The sequence below is a fragment of the Lissotriton vulgaris genome, unplaced genomic scaffold (genome assembly GCF_964263255.1).
Source record: "Lissotriton vulgaris unplaced genomic scaffold, aLisVul1.2 SCAFFOLD_1809, whole genome shotgun sequence".
NCBI classification, from domain to species: Eukaryota; Metazoa; Chordata; class Amphibia; order Caudata; family Salamandridae; genus Lissotriton; species Lissotriton vulgaris.
In genome coordinates this window covers 285,864-307,813 of record NW_028255111.1, presented here as the reverse complement: position 1 = coordinate 307,813, position 21,950 = coordinate 285,864, and the positions used below count along the sequence as shown (strand labels likewise).

The 21,950-nt window shown below is 43.8% G+C and overlaps 1 protein-coding gene across 2 annotated transcripts in view; it reads right to left on the bottom strand.

The window, feature by feature from the left end:
- Positions 1-2,693: 2,693 nt before the first annotated feature.
- Positions 2,694-21,950, bottom strand: part of LOC147659236 (ubiquitin-conjugating enzyme E2 variant 2) — a 189,681-nt gene continuing 170,424 nt past the window's right edge. For both annotated transcript variants that reach the window (XM_086951866.1, XM_086951867.1), the window contains exon 4: positions 2,694-3,622. In XM_086951866.1, the coding sequence (XP_086807992.1) occupies positions 3,476-3,622 (147 nt within the window). In that variant the 3' untranslated portion in view covers positions 2,694-3,475. The remainder of the gene's footprint in view (positions 3,623-21,950) is intronic.

Genomic DNA, 21,950 nt, shown 5'->3' with positions numbered 1-21,950 from the left:
TGCAGAGTGCTGTGTGCTTTTGAGTGCTGTGTGCTTTTGAGTGCTGTGTGCTTTTGAGTGCTGTGTGCTCTTGAGTGCTGTGTGCTCTTGAGTGCAGTTGCGTGCAGTTGAGTGCAGTTGAGTGCAGAGTTCTGAGTGCAGAGTGAGTGTAAAGTGAGAGTGACTGCAGAGACAGTGTGTGAGGGTGCAGGGTGCATATTGTGTGAGTGTGCAGAATGAGTGTGCAGGATAAACAGTGTGTGACTATGCAGGGCGACATTGGGAGTGTGCGGGTGAGCAGTGTGTGAATGTGTAGGGGCAGTGTGTGAGTGTGCAGAAAACACCACACACACATACACCACACACACACATACACCACACACACCTCACTCTCTCAACACCACACACTCGTCACCACTTACCACAACACACTCACCCCCACACACTCACCCCCACACACTCAACCCCACAGACTCAACCCCACAGACTCAACCCCACAGACTCACCACCACAGACTCACCACCACACACTCAGCACTACACACAAAACACACCCTCAGCCGTCAATGAATGCTTTCACCAGGCACAAACACTAACAACCATAAATGTACGCTTTCATCAAAAACAAACACGACCATGCATCAGTGCCGCTAAACACCCACGCACACAACAAACAATGTTAGTGCAACTTTCACCAAACACACCAACAGCTGACAGTGCACCAGCCACTCTTTCAATTGGCACAATCATCAACAGCTGTCAGTGCACCCTTTCACCAACCACACGCATTACCATCCATCTCTGTACGCTTGACAGCCACACTCAGTAACAGCTCTTACTGCACGCTACCACCAGTCATACACACCTCAAGCCACCACTACACGCTTCCACCAAACACACACACCAACAGCCATCACTGCACAATTCCTACAGGCACACACATCCACCACTCATCAATGCACACACCAATTGATAACGCATCCACCAATTATGTTGTACCTATCGCACTATGCTACACTTTACCTTTTAAAGATAATGCGTTAAAGTGCAGCATGCCACCATTGATAACATTCCAATCCAACACACATATCTCCAACACACACCACATGCTTTCACTCCAAAACACATGCCTAAAACACATTGCCATTTACAATGCCATTATCTCTAACTCAAACCCGAGCCCTAATGCATTCCTAATGCTGGTTTTGTTTTTGCCAGTGTTGTGCAGTATTTTGCCAACAAACTGCGTTGCCAAATCCAATAGGTCCAAAACGGGAGGCCTAATGGCTTTGCTAACGCTTGTTTTTATAAAGTTCACAGCATAATTATAGCACAAAGTGTGGGAACAATGCAAATGACCAGAATTCACAATCCGTGTGATTTTGGCCCTATTATTTTTTATGCACAAAATGCATCCTCATATATAAACCGGACACGAGGACTCATTTCATGCTAAAATAAAGATATGCCATATTTGCATTCCGCATGACACAATTTTGCCCCCAAAATGAGCGTAATTACACAAAAACTAATTATACAAATTTCGCACACCACTAGTGTTAATACATAAGGGAAAAAGAAGGCAAATATAAACAGCCAGCTAATTAAAAAGGTTACGATAGTAATTGGTCAAAGACACCATGTTAAAAGCCTGTCGGCTGAAGATCCACGTGTTACTGTTCTGCTTTTGTTGAAATACGTTACACATGTACTGCCAGTTGATATAATTTATTAGTTAACTGTATTTGAAATACCAACAGAACTTTCATGAAAGAAACATAAAAAGGGTGTAGACGTGGTTAAGAAGCACGTGCACCAATCACTCAGATTGCCGGATATGCTCAATAACAATGCTCTGAAGCATCAGACGGAAACTCTCACTTTGATACAAAATAGAAGCCCATGTGACATCAGTGATTAAACAATTTCAGAGGCTCAGGACGAGAATTGTGGCAGTTTTTATCCAAACTTTGGCAAACTATGATGGGCAGACCTGAATGCGATTGTTCCAATTACAGCTCTGCTAAAGTGATTAAGTATTTGCAGATGTATTTCAAAATTACCTGGAATTTTAATTGTGATATTTATTTGTAATTCACAATCTTTAATCTGGCGATTCATAAAATGCAGTGAGGCCAATGTTGACTTAGTGGTGTGTGTGTGTGTATGTATGTATGTATGTAAATAGTTAAATGGTCACAGAAATAAATATTCCCAAAACACACACCTGAATCAGCCCGGCAATCTGCACAGAATGGCATACTCAAGCGCTAAAGGCCGTTAATTCCACTGTTGATAAAACTGTGTGGCAAATTATCACTGTGCCGTATGTGCTAGTAGAACCCAACCTGCGACTTACAACATACCACCTTCAAAGCCGAATAACTCAAATTAAAACTGTTATAACTACAGATAACTAGTATTATCTCCTAGGGAACAGGGATTCCTCAGTGAATGGATTATGAGGCGGCCAAGGGAACTCCATACTCTGGCCTGGTAAGAAACTTGTAGAATTTAAACGCTGATGCCACTGTGGTCCATTAAAGTAAGAATAATTAGACATTAGCTTCCAATATTGTGCAAACTGTAGGTTATCACAAAAATAGGTTTATGAAACAAATCTCGTTAGATGTGGTAGGTGTACCACACACATAAATACCTAAAGGAATTTGAGTACGGGAAATACATAATGACATAAATAGCACACCTGTGGAGGACGCTTTCCACATTTTATTTACATTTTAAGACTAGCTTTAATCTCAGAATCATATAGCCATACACCTATTTTTATTTTTCGCTTCACTAAAACTTAAATGCATGGTTTATTAGAACAAAGACTGTAAACAAATGTTTGCCATTGTCTGTTACAAGTAACACACAGGAGCTGTTAACCAAAACAAAATAGACAACAAAAAAAACACCTCCCCTTCCCCAGTTCATAAATACTAGTCATCAAAACAATCCAGACCTGACCAAATTTTGTGACATTACTAGTAGTCGCTACCCACGCCTCGGCAAACAATATTCAACAATATGAGCAACAGTAGTCACTGTACCTGCTACATTAAACAATGAACATTTTAACTGCCGCTCATTTGCTAAGCAAGATGAATAAAGCATGCCGTTTGAACTCTTTTAAAATTTTGAGAGCAGCTTTATCTCCAGTAATCGGGCTTCCATGTCATGCATTCTTCTTTTAAAACCAGGAATCCAACTTTAAGCTACTCCAGGCCCATGATAAAAAAAAAGACTAAGTTCCTTGGTTATAAAGAAAAATAACTGCTTCACTTGGTCTCCAATTTGTGCCTGAAAAACAGAAGGGACATATGCATTTCGGTATACCAGTGGGATATTTTTACAATGTGAAGGCCACACACATGACCGTTAACCGAAATTCCTATAAATATGCGGGTGCTCTGCAATGTGAACTTTAATGATGACATCAATATGAGTAGAAGGTTGTTGTTTAAAGACAGAAGTTTGAAAATCAGCTAAAATTAATTGCTGTAACATTGTCCTTCCGGAGGTTGTGGAAGCTTCATGTTTTCTTTGGCCATCATTATACGCCGCAGCTCTTGAAGTACAACTTTAATGCTATAAGAATTTTGCCACTTCGCTAAAACTGGTATGCATCGGGAATCCACCTATTAAAATAAACAAATAAAAATAAAAAGTGAATGTTTGGTGTGCAACATAGTACATAAGATATTAACACGGATGTTATACACTTGGGTTCTTGCAGACAGTACCATGCTCCCAGTTACTTGTGATGTAAAACATGTTCTTTAAAGGGCTGCATGTGTTGGGGCAGCAATAAAAGTAATTGTACAATGTTAGCCTCCGCTGTCTTTAATGAAATCAAAATTCTCTCTGTATGTTATTTGGAGAACACAGCCCTCTTCTGGTAGGACTTAGAATGAATGAATAAAAAAATTCAACAAAAATATAAAAACAAAAAGTGACGAGCGTTGCTAGACAATGGCACAAGAAAACAGGTAAGGAAAAAACTGGGCAGAAGTAAAAGAGGAAATGGGTACAGGCTTGGGCAGCGGTACTAGTGTAAAGGAATGGGTAGAGATATGGATAGATTTATTTGGGTATATGCAGGAGTAGAGGTATTTGGCTTTAGGTAGAGCTATTTGTACAGGGGGAAGAATAAGCGGTGGGGGGAAAAAGGTATAGGGATGTTTTTTTCCCCCACCGCTTATTCTTGTTTCCTTGTGCCATTGTCTTGCAACGCTTGTCACTTTTTGTTTTTATATTTTTGTTGAATTTATTTATTTCTTAAAATGTGGGCAAAATCTTTTCTTCGTTTTGGAAATTAATCGGACCGGAGTTTTACCTCCCTGGGGCCGCCAGGGCTAATATTCTTAATTTTACACTTGAGAATGCATAATCCACATTTTGCTTTACTTTCGGAAACTCTTATCTCTTATAAAGATAGGAACTTGCTAGGTCAGTTAGGTTATGATGTAGTGGTTAGTTCAGAGTTAAATACTCCAATTCGAGGGATTGTAATTTTGAAACATAAGCAATTTAAGGGGGTGATTAGTAGGACATCTTCAGATAAAAATGGCAGATGGGCTATAGCTCAGATAAAGGTTGAAAACATCAAATATATACTTTGTGTCCTGTATGGATCTAATAGGGATGACCCTACTGCTATTGATAGGATAATATGGAACTGTTGGGTTGGGAGGGAGAACGGGTAATAATGGGCGATTTTAATTGCATTATGAGTTATGATATTGACACTACTAGACGAGGCGCATTTCAGAGGATACGCAAAACACGAGCTGCAGTTAGAGAATTAGGAAGAATACACGATATAACAGACGTTTGGCGGGTGTTATATCCGGATGTTGCTGGATATACTTTTTAATCAGCTGCGCATAAACTTTGTTGATGCACAGATATGACCTGGGTGTCGGATAGAATTTTGGAGTCAACCTATATGGAGATTTGCCCAAGGGTCACATCCGACTACAACCCAATCCTCCTTGCTTTTAAAATCAAGACAGATAAGCAGAGACCCGACCGTTTTCATTCCCTAGAAGCTTACTTTCAGACTTGAATTTCATGGTAAAACTTAGGAAACATTTGAAGGAATTCTTGGAAATTAATATTGGTTCAGCTTCACACATGGTGGTTTGGGACACTTGCAAAGCAAGTATGTTGTAAATAGATGTCCTTGAGCCTGGTGTATTATCAGGTTACTTTATTCAAGTCAAGTTGCAGGTCAAGTCATAAAGATGGAAATACAAAAGACATAGCGAAGACCCACCAGGAGTGACCTCCTTGTCACTCAGCCTGCCTGGTGCCAACTGCCAGTTGTGAACAGGGCAAGCCCCCAACACTCCATGAGTTCACCAAACATTCTAGTGGTGACATCATGTGAGTCACAGTGGAATCCCATGGACAGAAAAGAGACAGGCTATATTATACCACATCTCCTTTCTTTAGGGAAATCAGAAAAGGTGAAATTAAAATGAACAACATTAACTTCAGTGTACATATCGATATCAAGGTACACAATACATTCTAAAGATAGAGCATTAAGATAACATTCACACTACCACACACCCTCAGGTAATTAATAACAAGCCCCAAAGGTAAGTACTAACAAATCCCAAACAAAACTAGTCCCATCCCCTTTCATTGGGAAACACAATCAAACACAAAGATTTTGTGACAAAAGGGAGCCCACTTTTGCTCCGTAACGGGGTACACCTCACCCTGTGAACCACACCTTGGAGTACATATTGCTCCGCCACCAAATATGTAATAGGGTACTCACCACCCCTAAAACTAAAATTGGAGTACACTTTGCTCCGTTACGGGGTACACCCCACCCCGTGAACCACAACCCAGAGTACATATTGCTCCGCCACCAAACATGTAATAGGGTACTCACCACCCCTAAAACTAAAATTGAAGTACACTTTGCTCCGTAACAGGGCACACAACGCCCTGTGAACCATAACTCCATAACTGGGACACATGTAGTCCCAAAACCGAGGATGCAACAAAGTGCACCTCACCCTGTAAACTTAAAAACAATTGGAGCATATAGCTTCCATTTAAAAAATAAACATGTAACAGGCTATCACTCTGAATTGAAACTGAAACATTGACAGCTATAACAAACTATACGGGGCACTCAACTCGCCACCCCGAAAACACACCACCCCACAAATACACAATAGTACGGCACTGCACTCGCCATTCACATGCCGCTCACCACACATAAAAAAAACTGCACGGGGCACTCACCACCCTAAAAACACACCACCATCTCTGCTAAAACACACCACCATCTCCACTCACCACCCTAAAATAAATTACACAAGGCACACACCCCCCCAAATAAACTGCAATAAGACAATAATCCCTACTGATTCACCACTGACCACTCACTGAACTCACATGGACCACGAGAAAAAAATTACAATGACCAGCAATATAATGAAAGAGAAAGTCTCGTGCTCCGGTGAGCGGTCTCTCACCCAAGGTTACCAAAGAAGAAGGGGTCGCTGTTCTCAACGTGCAATTAGCAGTATTATTCCAGGGAACACCAAAGATGAAGGTTTCCTTTAACTGTGAACATCTCGCAATGTCCACTCGATATTTGAGCACAAGCCAGACTAAAACGAACAAACTCCAATGTTCGCGACATCTCCCCAAAAACGGCTTGCATGTTTTAAAAAGGGTTACTTTCAGCCAGTACTTTGTGGTGCAATGTTCCGAGCATATCCCAAAAGTCTTGCCGCAAAGGATCATTCCCATGGTGACGATCACAAAGACTCTAAACACTAATGCGACGTCTGTACCAATATGGTGGCACGCACACCACGTCGCACCGGGTGGCTCTCGGCACGCAGGTGCCGGACAAACGTGAGAGAGCGTCCTTGACACTGCCAGCCTCCCACGACGTCAGAAAGTGGACACAAGGTAGATTCCAAGCGCATTACATTGCTCGCGCTCTGTTTTAAAATAGAATGTCTGTTAAAACGTGAAGTGCTGCGCAGTGAAATAACGAATAATGTTCTGCTCCAATTTAATTTTCTTCACCAAATTTTATTTTAACAAATTACTTGCGCAGCGAGCAGCACATGCTCTGTGTCTGTATGCAGCTGTCAAAAATCCGACCCCCTCAGGAGTCAACAATTGGCTTGACAGCAGCTGCCAGATCGCAAGTACACGACAATAGCGTGATGATAGGCGATTCGCTCACGTTAAGCACAGCAAGAGTTCTTTACCGATCAGAGCAGCCTCGACCACTCCAGATTGGATTTCACAAAGCACTCCCAACTTAAAATCTTCTGCACACCTAATCTTTGATGAAACACTTACGCCCCGGGCTTGCAGGCTGTCCAAATGACAAAGGACACTGGTGGGGCTAACCCGGGCGCTTTCTTGCGTTTTACTTAACTTACAATAATTTCAAACCGGTTCTTTAAATACACAGTCTCTTCACGTTTAGGTTCCTTTTTACCTTCAGTTTCCTGCACGCTGTAGGTTCTTTATTTTTTTTTTGCTCCTTCTCTTTACACGCTGTAAGTTCTTTCAAGATTTTCCAAACGTCGCCAAAAATGTTGTAAATAGATGTCCTTGAGCCTGGTGTATTATCAGGTTACTTTATTCAAGTCAAGTTGCAGGTCAAGTCATAAAGATGGAAATACAAAAGACATAGCGAAGACCCACCAGGAGTGACCTCCTTGTCACTCAGCCTGCCTGGTGCCAACTGGCAGTCGTGAACAGGGCAAGCCCCCAACACTCCATGATGTCACCAAACATTCTAGTGGTGACATCATGTGAGTCACAGTGGAATCCCATGGACAGAAAAGAGACAGGCTAAATATAATAAAGTATTAGGGGCTTCATACTTTATATTGAGACAGAATATGGAACGTAAAAAAGAGAGATAATACTATAGCTAATATACTTCAAGTAGAAAAACAGCTGGCTGAAGAACTCTTACAGCGTTCGTCAGAGGCAGAGCTCTGGGATATACTTTAGTTGATCTGAAATCTGCTTTAAACAACACACTTGGAAAAAAAAAGCATTACTAAATTGAACAAATATCATTTAACTCAATATGAGGGAGGCGATAAAATAGGGAAAATATTAGCATATAAAGTAGCAGACGAAAAGGCAAAAACTCTAATCAAGGTCATTAAAGGACCTAATAATATGATTTACAAAAATTCTCAGCAGATACTTGAACAATTTGCTAAATATTATAGGGACTTGCATATTCCAGGGAATCAACCATTATCTGATGATATTTACACATATCTGCAGAACACCCCTCTGAATCATATTGAGAATGAACAATTAGACAAACTAATTAGTGATATTTCACTGGCGGAAATAAATTAGCTGTGTCAGCTTTATTCTATATTATTTTGTATTATTATTTTTCTGTGTTATCTTCTCCCTTGCTTTTGGATACTAATATTGTATTATTATTACATATTACATAGTAATTATTGTTAATTTCTGTTTATTATAATGACCTCATGTTAAAAAAAAGTTTAAAAAAAGGGATGGTTAAGGGTATTGTGGCATAAGCAAGGTAGAGTTAATGGAAAATAAGTGATTGTAAATATAATGGGGTAAAGGTAATAGTAAGAAAAAGGGTCCTGACATGGGTAGAGCTAGGATACAGACATGGGTAGAAACCTTTAGGTTATAGGTAGGTGAAAAGAAACAAAAATATTGGGTAGAAATGCTATTAGCAGGGCTTGTGTATAGCCATGGGTAGAGGTACTAGGGAACAGACATGGGTAGCAGCACTCCTTAGATTAACAATGGTATTGGTAAAAGTGTTATACACAGGAGTAGAGGTATTAGGGTATTGGTTGAGGTAATAGGGTAGAGTTCACTATGTAATAGGGTGAGCCACTGGAATTATGAGCTTTTGCTTCTGCCATGTTTTCTCCACAAACAAGCTTGTCACATTGGCCACAATCGTCAACTGCATAAAGTGTAGATAATAATAAAAAAGTGTTTCTACCTCTAATTTATCAGAAGTTACTAAAAACGCAGTGACATGTATTACTGTGCAATAGAAGGTCCTTTGCAAAGATTGGACTAGTCTCCTTTCAGGTGTTTATTGCTGTATTTCGGTGTTTAGGTAGAGCCAATGAGATAAAACATTTTCGCAGACCATGTTGAAATGAGTAGAAATTACCAAATAATGACATACCACCACCACAAAATGTGCCGCACGTTTTTTTTTCTAGCTCAAAAATGTCAACCTTACCACATAATTTGGTTCAACAGGCAGAGGCTGAAGTACCAGTGTGTGGTCACGGGTAGAGGTAAAACGGTACAGACAAAGTAAACAACAGTCGAGTGGTGGGGCAACGTACTCCGGCATTGAGCCATATCCCCACGCCAGGAAAGGTAATAGTCTTTCTGTCCCAATGGGTGGGAATTAGGAGGTTTGAGAAGGGTGGGATAGGCTCTGTGTGCTGCATTCACCCTTTGTTATGTAAGAAAACGAGTTACTTACCTGTAACTTCAGTTATCCAGTATTGGTATCTTTCATAGATTTACATGCTTAGAATCATCCCCGCCGACGAGGTGGGAGTCCTGCGGTATAATAGAGCATATACATAATAGTCATAAACAAGCATTTACAATGCAATAGGTCTCGCATTAATTAAGTTGGAACTATTGGCATTGCCGGCTGGTGGTGTGTGTGCCTCGTGGAAGTGTGCACTGACGGCTGGTGGTGTGTGTGCCTGATGAAAGTGTGCACTGGCGGCTGGTGGTTTGTGCTTGGCGAAAGTGGCACTGACGGCTGGTGTTGTGTGTGCCCAGTGAAAGCGTGCACTGAAAAGCTGGTTGTGTTTGTGCCTGGTGAAAGTGTGTACTGACTGATGGTGTCTGTGCTCGGTGAAAGTGTGCACTGACAGTGTATTGTGTGTGTGTGTGGTTGTGTGTGTGGTTGTGTGTGTGGTTGTATGTGTGGTTGTATGTGTGGTTGTATGTGTGGTTGTTGTTTTGTGTGATTGTGGTTTAGTGTGTGTGATTGTGTTTGGATTTCTGTATGTGGTTGTGTGTGGTGTTGTGTGTGGTTGTGTGTGTGGTTGTGTGTGTGGTTGTGTGTGTGGTTGTGTGTGTGGTTGTGTGTGTGGTTGTGTGTGTGGTAGTGTGTGTGGTAGTGTGTGTGGTAGTGTGTGTGTGGTTATGTGTGTGGTTGTGTGTGTGGTTGTGTGTGTGGTTGTGTGTGTGGTTGTGCGTGTGGTTGTGTGTGTGGTTGTGTGTGTGGTTGTGTGTGTGGTTGTGTGTGTGTGTGTGTGTGGTTGTGTGTGTGTGGTTGTGTGTGTGTGGTTGTGTGTGTGTGTGGTTGTGTGTGTGTGTGGTTGTGTGTGTGTGTGGTTGTGTGTGGGTGCGTGTGGGTGTCTATGTGTTTGTTTCTGTGTGTGTGTGTGTGGTTGTGTGTTTGTTTGTTGTTGTGTTTGGATGTGTGTGTGTGTGTGGTCAGACTTGCACGCTGCACTCTATGTGCACCGAATGGGACTGGCCTGACAATGTGCTACGGGCCACGGCTGCTTTGGGCTTCCAGTCCGGCCGTTGGCCTGTGCCCCTCCCTTGTTACGTGACCCCCACACCACGGATATCTGCAGCTGGTCCCCTGATAAGTACCCACTGTAGCACAGGGCAGGAATGCTGCTCCCCCAGACCCAGTGTGACCAGATGCCTGTGCGGGGCCAGTCACGTAGAACCACTCGGTGCTATAAATCGCCTCCTGCGTGAGCAGCAGCAGCAAAACAGCGTTCAGAGGGCACCCTGCTCAGATATCCCAACAAATAAATGAGAACTAGTACTGGAAGGCGGCGCACCCTCAGCATACAAACCCGGATTTAATACTTCACCGCCCCTTATGTTCATTCATAATTATGCCTCTTCCGTCCACCTAACCCCCGGGAGGCAGAATTGGCAAGCGTTACGAGCGAGCCTGCCTGCCTTTGTGCATTAGTGTGCCTGCAGACAGGAACCAGTGCAAACACGAGCGCAGCCATTGGCAACAGGAGGCGGGCACACGTCCGCACACTGCGCCATTTAAGAGTACCAAGAGGCAATGCCACAGTCAACTGTGTGCTACACCAAAACAGCGTTGCATAAGCTAAAATTGCAGTAACCAAGCATGCCCGGCGTTTTCAGTGAACGAACTAAAGTGCTTGAGGTGGACTTCGGCTCATCACACCCTGCTCACCACCAAACCCGACACATTGCAAACTAGTAAATCTGTTACAATATCAATTAACTTAATTGGTATTGTAACATATTGACTAGCTACAGAATGCAGCAAAAACAGAACGAAAATTAACATGCAGCCACTGGCTTCCTCTCCGCCGACCATTTCTTAGGAAAACTAAGCGACATTTTTCACATGTTAATTCTAATGCATGGTCGTTAAGAGGAAGCCAGTGATTGCATGTTAATTTTCGTTTCCGTTGTGGCTGCAGTCTGTAAACAAGAGCACGTCTTCGGGAAGCACTGTGTCGTCTTCCTTGTAAGTGATTAATTCTGCCTCTTCTCCCAGGCGGAGAAAGAGCCCTTCCAGATGAGCTATGTGTAAATTGGGTAAATTGAAAGGAAATGCTGCCAAATTAATTGGTAACTGTAAATGGCCTGAAATGTGAATGTTTTTCCCACTCCTCTTCAGAAGTGCACCGAAATGACGCTGAAAAAGAACAGTGAATTAGTTTAGCAGGGCAGTGGGAAGCTGGGGAAGCGTGAGGCGGAATTGGCAAGCGTTACGAGCGAGTCTGCCTGCCTTTGTGCATTAGTGTGTCTGCAGACAGGAACCAGTGCAAACACGAGCGCAGCCATTGGGCAACAGGAGGAAGGCAGCAGCAGCTTGTGCACGGGATAGCGTGAGGCAGAATTGACCCTCCATTTCAGAGTATGCCAGCAGTAGGCAAAGAAATTTCTTTCACGAAGGAAAGGGTGCAGAACTAGGGACATCTAGGGACAGCCTGTGTTACTGCACCCTTTTCTTCGTGAAAATAATTTATTTGAGCGAAAAACAGAGAGGCATGTGGCGGACCCAATTTCTAATACACCGTAAGCCTATTTAGAAGAAATCAAAATGAGCAGCGGGTGGGACATCCCCTGTGGGGATTGTGTCATATCTCTAATAAAAGAGAGAGGGACCCAATACCAAAAGGATTGGGTACCAACAACAGACTTTTGGCTACCTGTGGCCTATTGCGTGCAGTCTTTCATTAAAAGACTCACGCAGAGGCCAATAGCTGCCCACAAACGGAAAAGCTCGGGAAAAGCACACGCACAAGCGAGTCCTAGGTGACTGCTGAAACCCCATTTTCCGATTACAAAATGGCTCGCGCTGCGCGAAGCACTGCTGCGCAGTGCAACGCTAGGCGCGAGACCTAAAACATTATACAATAGGCTACTATGGACAGCAAAGTCACTACATTAGCCGATCTTAGTCCTTTTGTAAAAAGAACCAAATTTGGAACCCAGCCAATCATGCTGCACCACCCTCTTAGAACCTTCCACAGAGAGGCAAACCCTTAGATTTTCTACTGCACGTCGTGTGACAGGGAGTCTTCCCTGAGCTCTGCTCAGTTTTTTCTTCACCTTTGATTGAAATTTGTGAGTAACCAGGTCTAATTCTTCTAAGATAGGGTAATGTAGTGACTTTGCTGTCCATAGTAGCCTATTGTATAATGATTTTTATGACTATTATGTATATGTTTTATTATACCGCAAGACTACCACCTAGTCAGCGGGGTTGATTCTAAGCATGTGAATCTATGAAAGATACCCCATTACTGGATAAAAATAATTCACTGGGGTCCCCCTTCCCCCCAGGCAGCAGATTGGCGGTAAAGACCTCCTTTATGCCTCCCCTGGATGTGGATGAAAGACTTGCGATTGGGGGAGGAGGGGAGCACTAGCTCATTGCCAGGGAAGCCACTCCCCCTTTCAAAAACAACTCCCTGGGGTAGGCTTTCAGACACTCCCAGTGACAAATTGGAGGTAATGGCCTCTTATCTGCCAGAGTGAACGTAGAAAGATTTTTTTGCCTCAGGGAAGCACTAACCCATTGCCAGGGGTTGCCTCCCCCCTCCAAGTGTAATCCCTAGTGTATAGTGGTGTAATCCTGCTTGGGGATCACCCTCCTGCAGCGATCAAGCAGGGATCCCACTACAGCTGCCCCCACCCCTTCTCCCCTTTTCACTATTAAGAATAATTCCCTGGGGTCGATTGGACTTTCCGATTGGAGGTAATTTTCCTTTATCTCTTTGGGATTGTGTGGTTGGGGGGGGGGGTGTTGCTCAGTCTGATGCCTAAGTTTTTGAAATAAAAAGGAATATGCTACTTACCAGTTTGCATCTGTTCTTAGAATGTAGGACTGCTGACATTCATATCTTGTGCATAGATCGCTGCCTAGTGTTGGGTCCGGATGATTGCACTGGTTGTCTTGGAAGAGTCTTCGAAGTATCACGAGATAGGTCACTCCTCCGCTGGACTACAGTGCGCATGGGCATCTTCTTGGGGGGTCGGTTAAAGTGCGTTTTGCCTTTTGATAGCATATCTGAATGCATTTAACTATCCATCTGGCTATTCCTCATCTTGAAATTGGATTCCCTTTGTGTTGTGGTGCAAAGGCAACAAACAGTTGCTTTGTTTTCCTGAAGGATTTAGTTCTGTCCACTTCTTAAAGTAGAGCTCTCTTCACGTCTAGTGTGTGCAGGGCTCTCTCAGCTACTGACTGTGGATTTTGAAAGAACACTGTCAGTTCTATTGATTGGTTGATATGGAAATTGGATACAACCTTAGGCATGAATTTAGGGTTTGTTTTAAGAACCACCCTGTTGGCATGTTCCTGCATGAAAGGTTCTTGAATTGTAAGCGCTTGTAATTCACTCACTCTTCTGAGTGAGGTGATGGCTACCAAGAATGCAACTTTCCACGTTAGGAATTGTAGTTCGCATGAATGTAAAGGTTCGAAAGGAGGGCCCATGAGTCTGGTAAGCACTATATTGAGATTCCAGACTGGGGAAGGTGGGGTGCCTAGGAGGAATCACCCTTTTTAAACCCTCCATGAAGGCTTTCAATGCTCGTATTCTAAACAGTGAAAGGTGTTGAGTGTTTTGAAGGTATGCTGCTATGGCAGCGAGGTGTAGCCGTATTGACGAGTATGCTAAGTTACATCTTTGTAGGTGTAGCAGGTAACATATTATGTTTTGTATTGAAGCATCTAAGGGGTTGATTTGGTTATTGGTGCAGTAAATAACAAATCTTTTCCATTTAGCCGCATAGCACGCTCGTGTGGTTGGTTTTCTTGCCTCCCTAATGATATTCATGCAATCTGGGGGCAAGTTAAGGTATCCAAACTCTAAGACCTCAGGAACCAGATCGCTAGGTTCATTTGATTGGGATCTGGGTGTCTCATTTTTCCATGGTTCTGAGTAAGAAGATGAGGTGCAAGGTGCAGTCTTTGATGGGGAACTACTGAGAGTTCCAGGAACGTCGTGTACCATGGTTGTCTCGCCCATGTGGGAGCAACTAGGATTAGTGTGAGGGAGTGTTGCCGCTGTTTGCGTGCCACCAGCGGGATCAGTGGTGCTGGGGGAAAAGCGTACGCAAATCTGCCTGACCAGTTCATCCATATCGCATTGCCCTGTGACAATGGATATGGGAACCAGGCGGCAAAGTATTGGCATTTCGAGTTTTCTTTTGTGGGGAACAGGTCTATTTCTGGGTGACCCCACTCCTCGAAGAATGGTTGAAGGACCTGGGGGTGAATCTCCCATTCGTGTAATTGCTGGCTGTGCCTGCTGAGCAGGTCGGCAACTGGATTGTCCTTCCCTGGAAGGTGTTCTGCTAGGGGAAAAATGTTTTTTTTGGAATCGCCCACTTCCAGATGCTTTGTGCCAGATGGGACAGCTGTGGAGAGTGCGTTCCTCCCTGTTTCTGGATATAATACATCGCGGTCATGTTGTCCGTCCGGATCAACACCGTCTTGCTGTACAAGTATTTCTGAAATGCTTTTAGGGCTAGGAATATCGCTAGCAACTCTAGTTGGTTGATATGCAGCCTTCTCTGTTTGTTTGTCCAGAGCCCCTGTACTGTGTATTGAAGGAGCTGGGCTCCCCAGCCTGTCAGTGATGCGTCCGCTGTTAGTACTAGTTGTGGAACCAGCTCTTGGAACAGTCGCCCTTTGGAAAGGTTTTGTGGGTTCCACCACTGCAGAGAGTTGTGAGTGGGACGGTCTACCAACACTAGGTCTTTTAGTTGTCCTTGAGCCTGGTTCCATTGCCGTGCTAGGCATTCCTGCAATGGGCGCATCTGAAGTCTGGCATGGGGGATAATGAATATGCAGGAGGCCATCATGCCTATTGAGTTGCATGAAGACTTGAGCTGGCAAAGAGTGTTTTTGCAGGAATTTGCAAATGAGTGTCAGCATACTGGCTATCCTTGCTGAGTTTGGATATGCCTTTGCCACTGAGGTGTCTATGGTGGCTCCCAGGTACTGCTGTATGTGGGATGGTTGCAGATGTGATTTTGTGTAGTTGATTGAGAATCCTAAGCTGTGTAGCAGCTGGATTGTCTGAGACGTGTGTGCAGCACATTGTTGGTATGATTTTGCTTGTATTAGCCAATCGTCCAGGTAAGGGTACACATGGACATGCTGCCTCCTTAGATGTGCTATTATGCAAGACAGTGGTCCCTACTTGTGGACAAAATAGTGTACAGAACCAATAATCATACACCTGATAAGTGTTATGTCTTTTGTCCAGCCGGACAAGGAATTTATTTTAGCATTCTAGTTGATAAGACAAGCAGTATGAACAATTTAATAACAAGTGGGCACAGCCGTGACCCACAACATTCAAGACAAAACAACGAAAAGAATGGCCAAAAAGGGCAAAGCAAAAATCTGTCTGTGTACTTGTAGTCAGTGTTACAGACACAAATTCTTATAACCACATCATTGCATTTCACAATATTTCAATGTTATATTGCATAAGGGGTTTTTCGGTCGATGACGTTTCGATGCCTTAGTTACATGAGGGGCATCATCACCAGGACAAGAGATTTCATCATTGTGGTCTTATACTTTCATTATTTACACTATGCCTTTTATCGCATTACTTTACATTTAATGATTACATGGGAGAAAAGGAGGGAAGAAAAAGAGATATACATGAAGTTAGGCATGTGGGTTCAAGAGCTATCATCCTCAACTCTTGCAATGGAAACGGAGTGAAGGGGTGTATTTCAAGAGTGCCAGTGAGGGCTAATACATTATAAGAAAACGGCGCATTGGAGAACTGTGTGTCCGTGACCATGAGGGCAGACTAGATCAAAAGGGCGCAGGGCCTGTTACGATCTGGACGTGAAAGTTGAGATGTGGCTAGGTGGTCAGGACCGTCTGAGCGTAAAAAACGGAGTGAAAATGTAGAAATTACCAGTGAATTAGCTCTGGAGCCCGTGTAAACTGTTGTGCTGGTGCTATTTTCAGGGGCACGGGTGTAGTGAAGGGCACGGCGCCAGTGGGTCTAAAAATTGCAAAGTAGCGATTGCATACACCAGGTGGTCACTGCGCCAGTGGGTAGAAGAAATACAAAGTGAGGAATTGCATACAACGTGCACGAGTGAGAAACGGCGGCTTTCATTTAATAATAATCAACCTACGCGCACAATAATGGGTGGGTCAGCGGGTCTTGGGGTAGTTCGAAATGATTAGAGGATATATCTGGAAGGAATGGATAAAAATTATGTTAAAATAGCCAAAGGGCGACCCTGGTGCAGACCGGCAAAACGGAGTACCGCACATGATTACCGGTGTAGCCGCGTCCAGCTTAAATGTCGTCTGGACCCAGTTCAGAGCATAATAGCTCAATTTATGGTAAAGTGGGGTGGAATTGGTTAGCAGGCATCGACCGAGCTGGTCTTTGGGGTTAAAGTAAAAGAATCCGCGAGGGGAGGTAACTTACATGCAGAGGCCAGTAGCGCTGTGGCGGGTATGATGGTCTGATGGTTGCTGAGAGCGTGCTGGTTTGGGCAGTATAACAAACCACGAGGGCTGCAGACAGCGTGGGGGGACTAAGGGATAAAGATCGAGTGACAATAGCGTGCAACCGAGGCGGCCATCTTAAGGGGGTGAAAAAAGGTGGGGTAGTGCAGGTGAGGTACTGAGTGCAGGGTGTTAAAAACGGTGCGGGTGTAGATAAAGGCGCAGGTGGGTACAAAGAATAACATTTTCAAGTTATCATATACACAGGATTTACAGTAAGGAGGTCCAATCTTCAAGGCGGTTCAAGCCATTTCTGATGCTGTTAGTTTTCACAATCCAATGAAGTTCTTCTTTATTGAGCAGTTGAGAAATGTCCGCTCCCCTAGTAGGGGGTTTGATGGTGGTTACCACAGTCCATAGTAGGTCTTTTTCACTATGGCCTTTTTCTGAGAAATGTTCCACAAGTGGCGCATTGGCTGTCTTACACCTTATCCTGCTTCGGTGTTGGCCAATTCTTAGTTTCTCTTTTTGGCTTGTTTGACCTATGTAGATGAGCATGCAAGGACATAAAATAGCATATACCAAATTTGCCGAATTAGTTAGAAAAATACTTCCGGTCAAATTTAATAGTTCCATGTTCAAAAGTTTTGCCTTCAATTGTAGAGTCGCAACAAACACAGTTTCCACATTTTGTATGGCCTAAGAGTGGGGGTAGACCCCATGCATCATTTATTGTGGTTTTAAGGGGGTGCTGTCCACCTTTGTATTTTCCCATTCTTTACTATTTCCCTCTTGATACCCCCCTCCAGGCATGTCAGATCCTCACCCTCCATTGTATAACTTCGAATACATTAACAAAATCTTAGGAGGTCCTTCTCTTCTTTCTGATTTGACAGAAACACCGTCTGGGTTAAGCACATCACTAGCTGATGACCTAGAAAAACTAAAGAAAAAGGAGGTACGACTACTGTTAATGATCAGATTACTAACAGACTATTTGAAATCAAACATAATCCCATTGGGCCTACAAGTACGCAATGTTCCAGGGGTTTACACAAGTAACCCGAAATACTTGAACGGTTTCAGCTACATTAGCACAACATGCTCCCGGCACTGGATGGTGCTCGGAATTGACATCGCCACGGAAGTGCTTCAAAAACTAAATACAGAGATAACAGATCTCGAAAAACAAATTAAAGACAATAACACCAGCTCAGAAACCAGTAAACTTTTGGACCAAATAAGTAAAAGTATCGAAGACTTTCACAAATTTGAACTCAACAAAAAAACAATTAAAGTACGTAAAGACAAAGAATTTCAGTCAGGAAAGAACATACCCCTATTTGTCCAAAGATTACTATACAAACCGCTCATATAATGGTCCTCAAAATAAAAGATCTTGGGGTAGGTTTAATAGAAGGCAACAGTTTGTTGGTTTCTCAGATAGCTCAGCTGACTCTTCAGGACAGTCAGACCAAAGTGACAGTCCAGGTCCTTCTTTTCGTCCTTTTTTAGAAGGAGGCCGGGGCCAACCGAGGGGCAGAGGGAAGCAACCCCAGACATGGAAGAAACTACAGAACCCTCCAGGCGAACGGTTCACACGCCGCCAGCCCTATCGCTGGTAGCTACACCCAACCACAATATGACTGAAACCTCGCTTGAACAAAGTGGCCTCCTCCCAATCTTCAACCTTACCATGCATACCCTGTCCAGTAACGAAGTCTCACTCCTAAGCAGAGGACTTTCATTTGTCCCCACAGTACGCCCCAATTTTCAAGACGTACAAATAGAACTCTTGAGATTCTTCAGGAAATCCGCCTACACAGCTTCTTTACTCTCAACCCCTCCCCCTCCACCCATGGCAACACCCCCTTCCAACCCCCTTCCAAATTCTCCCCCACTGCCGGTATAATCCCTCCGGAGATACCCACCTTTGAGAAATTGGTCCTCAAAGATTTAAGCCACCTGGAGAGCAAAAGGTCTTTCATACCCTATAACATCACGCTCGAGGAAAAACATGCAATCTCCTCCCTCAAAAACAACCAGTCTCTCATAATAAAACCCGCGGACAAGGGAGGTGGCATAGTGATCCAAGATATCGACCTATATAAACAGGAGATACTAAGTCAACTTAATAACACCGAGCACTATTGCAAACTACCTCGGAATCCCACAGCAGAGATTCAGGAAATGATAACTAAAGTTACCACAGATGGACTTGATTCAGGTTTTTTGTCCAAAAAAAAGAGTTTGATTTCCTCAATACTAAATCTCCCCGCATCCCCGTCATCTATTGCCTCCCCAAAATCCATAAAAACCGTCTATCCCCCACCGGCTGCCCCATAGTCTCTGGTTGCGGCTCTGTTTTGGAACCACTGGGCCATTACATAGACTATTTCATCAAACCCTTTGTACCCGAGACCCTTTGTTATATCAAGGACAGCATGGACAGGATTAACATGATAGAGGAACATCCATTTGATGCCATATCCAGCACCATGTGCACGCTGGATGTGGAATCATTGTACACCAACATCCCACAATACGTATCTCTCCGTGTCATTGAAAAGGTACTTGAATCAAGGACACGCCCACACAATGTTCCATCCATGTTCATCCTGCAGTTACTCGAAATTTGCCTTACGAAAAACTTTTTTCTTTTCGAAGAACAGTTTTACGGCCAGGTCAGGGGGACTTCCATGGGAGCCATTTTGTGCCCCTAACCTAGCTATTCTGTACATGGACCATTTGGAGATCAATAACATCTTGAATACATCAAACCCTTTCCACAATGGCATTGCCTTGTGGAAACGCTATATAGATTACATTTTTGTACATTGGACTGAATCCTCCGACAACCTTTTACTGGTCCAACACTGGTTGAACAAGAACAGTGGTGGACTCAAATACACTCTGTCCACTAGTACAGAATCTATTCTATTTCTGGATTTAGAAATAAGACACACCGAAGGCAGTCTAACTACCTCTTTACATTGCAAACCAACAGAGCGCAACACTCTGTTGGAATACAGTAGTCACCACCCCAGGGCCTTACGTGACTCACTCCCCTTCTCCCAGTTTCTACGCATCAGGCGCAATTGCTATTTCAAAGAGGCTTATTTCACTGAAGCAAAAACGCTCAGAAACCGAGGTTATCCACGCAAATTGGTGCGTCGCTCCCTCAAAAGGGCCTTGTATTGCCCAAGAGAAGCCCTTTTGGAACCTAAACCAAAGAAAGAACAAGATAGGTTAATTTGTGTGACCACATTTTCTCCTGTTTCAAATGCAGTCAGAAAAAGCGTGCTAAAACACTGGCCAGTTCTCAACGCAGGACAATTGACGTTGGATCGCCCTATGTTCGCTTTTAAAAGGGCCAAGAATATAAAGGACCACCTAGTGAGAGCTTCCTTGCCACAGCAACCCCTTAAAACCACAATAAATGATGCATGGGGTCTACCCCCACTCTTAGGCCATACAAAATGTGGAAACTGTTTGTTGCGACTCTACAATTGAAGGCAAAACTTTTGAATATGGAACTATTAAATTTGACCGGAAGTATTTTTCTAACTGTAATTCGGCAAATTTGGTATATGCTATTTTATGTCCTTGCATGCTCATCTACATAGGTCAAACAAGCCAAAAAGTGAAACTAAGAATTGGTCAACACCGAAGCAGGATAAGGTGTAGGACAGCCAATGCGCCACTTGTGGAACATTTCTCAGAAAAAGGCCATAGTGAAAAAGACCTACTATGGACTGTGGTAACCACCATCAAACCCCTTTCTAGGGGAGCGGACATTTCTCAACTGCTCAATAAAGAAGAATGGATTGTGAAAACTAACAGCATCAGAAATGGCTTGAACCGCCTTGAAGATTGGACCTCCTTACTGTAAATCCTGTGTATATGATAACTTGAAAATGTTATTCTTTGTACCCACCTGCGCCGTTATCTACACCCTGCACCTGCGCCGTTTTTAACACCCTGCACTCAGTACCTCACCTGCTCTACCCCACCTTTTTTCACCACCTTAAGATGGCCGCCTCGGTTGCGCGCTATTGTCACTCGATCTTTATCCCTTAGTCCCCCCCACGCTGTCTGCAGCCCTCGTGGTTTGTTATACTGCCCGAACCAGCACGCTCTCAGCAACCATCAGACCACCATACCCGCCACAGTGCTACTGGCCTCTGCATGTAAGTTACCGCCCCTCGCGGATTCTTTTACTTTAACCCCAAAGACCAGCTCGGTCGATGCCTGCTAACCGATTCCACCCCACTTTACCTTAGATTGAGCTATTATGCTGTGAGCCGGGTCCAGACCACATTTAACCTTGACCTGGCTACACCGGTAATTATGTGCGGTACTCCGTTTTGCCGGTCTGCACCAGGGTCGCCCTTTGGCTATTTTAACATAATTTGTATCCATTCCTTCCAGATATATCATCTAATCATTTCGAACTACCCCAAGACCCGCCGACCGCCCATTATTGTGCGCGTAGGTTGATTTTTATTAAATGAAAGCCGCCGTTTTTCACTCGTGCATGTTGTATGCAATTTCTCACTTTGTATTTCTTCTACCCACTGGCGCCGTGTGACCACCTGGTGTATGCAATCGCTACATTGCAATTTTTAGACCCACCGGCGCCGTGCCCTTCACTACACCCGTGCCCCTGAAAATAGCACCAGCACAATTGTTTACCCGGGCTCCAGAGCTAATTCACGGGTAATTGACACATTTTCACTCCATTTTTTACGCTCAGACGGTCCTGACCACCTAGCCACATCTCAACTTTCACGTCCAGATCGTAACAGGCACTGAGCCCTTTTGATCTAGCCTGCCCTCATGGTCACGGACACACAGTTCTCCAATGCACTGTTTTCTTATAATGCACTAGCCCTCTCTGGCACTCTTGAAATACACCCCTTCACTCAGTTTCCATTGCAATAGATGAGGATGATCGCTCT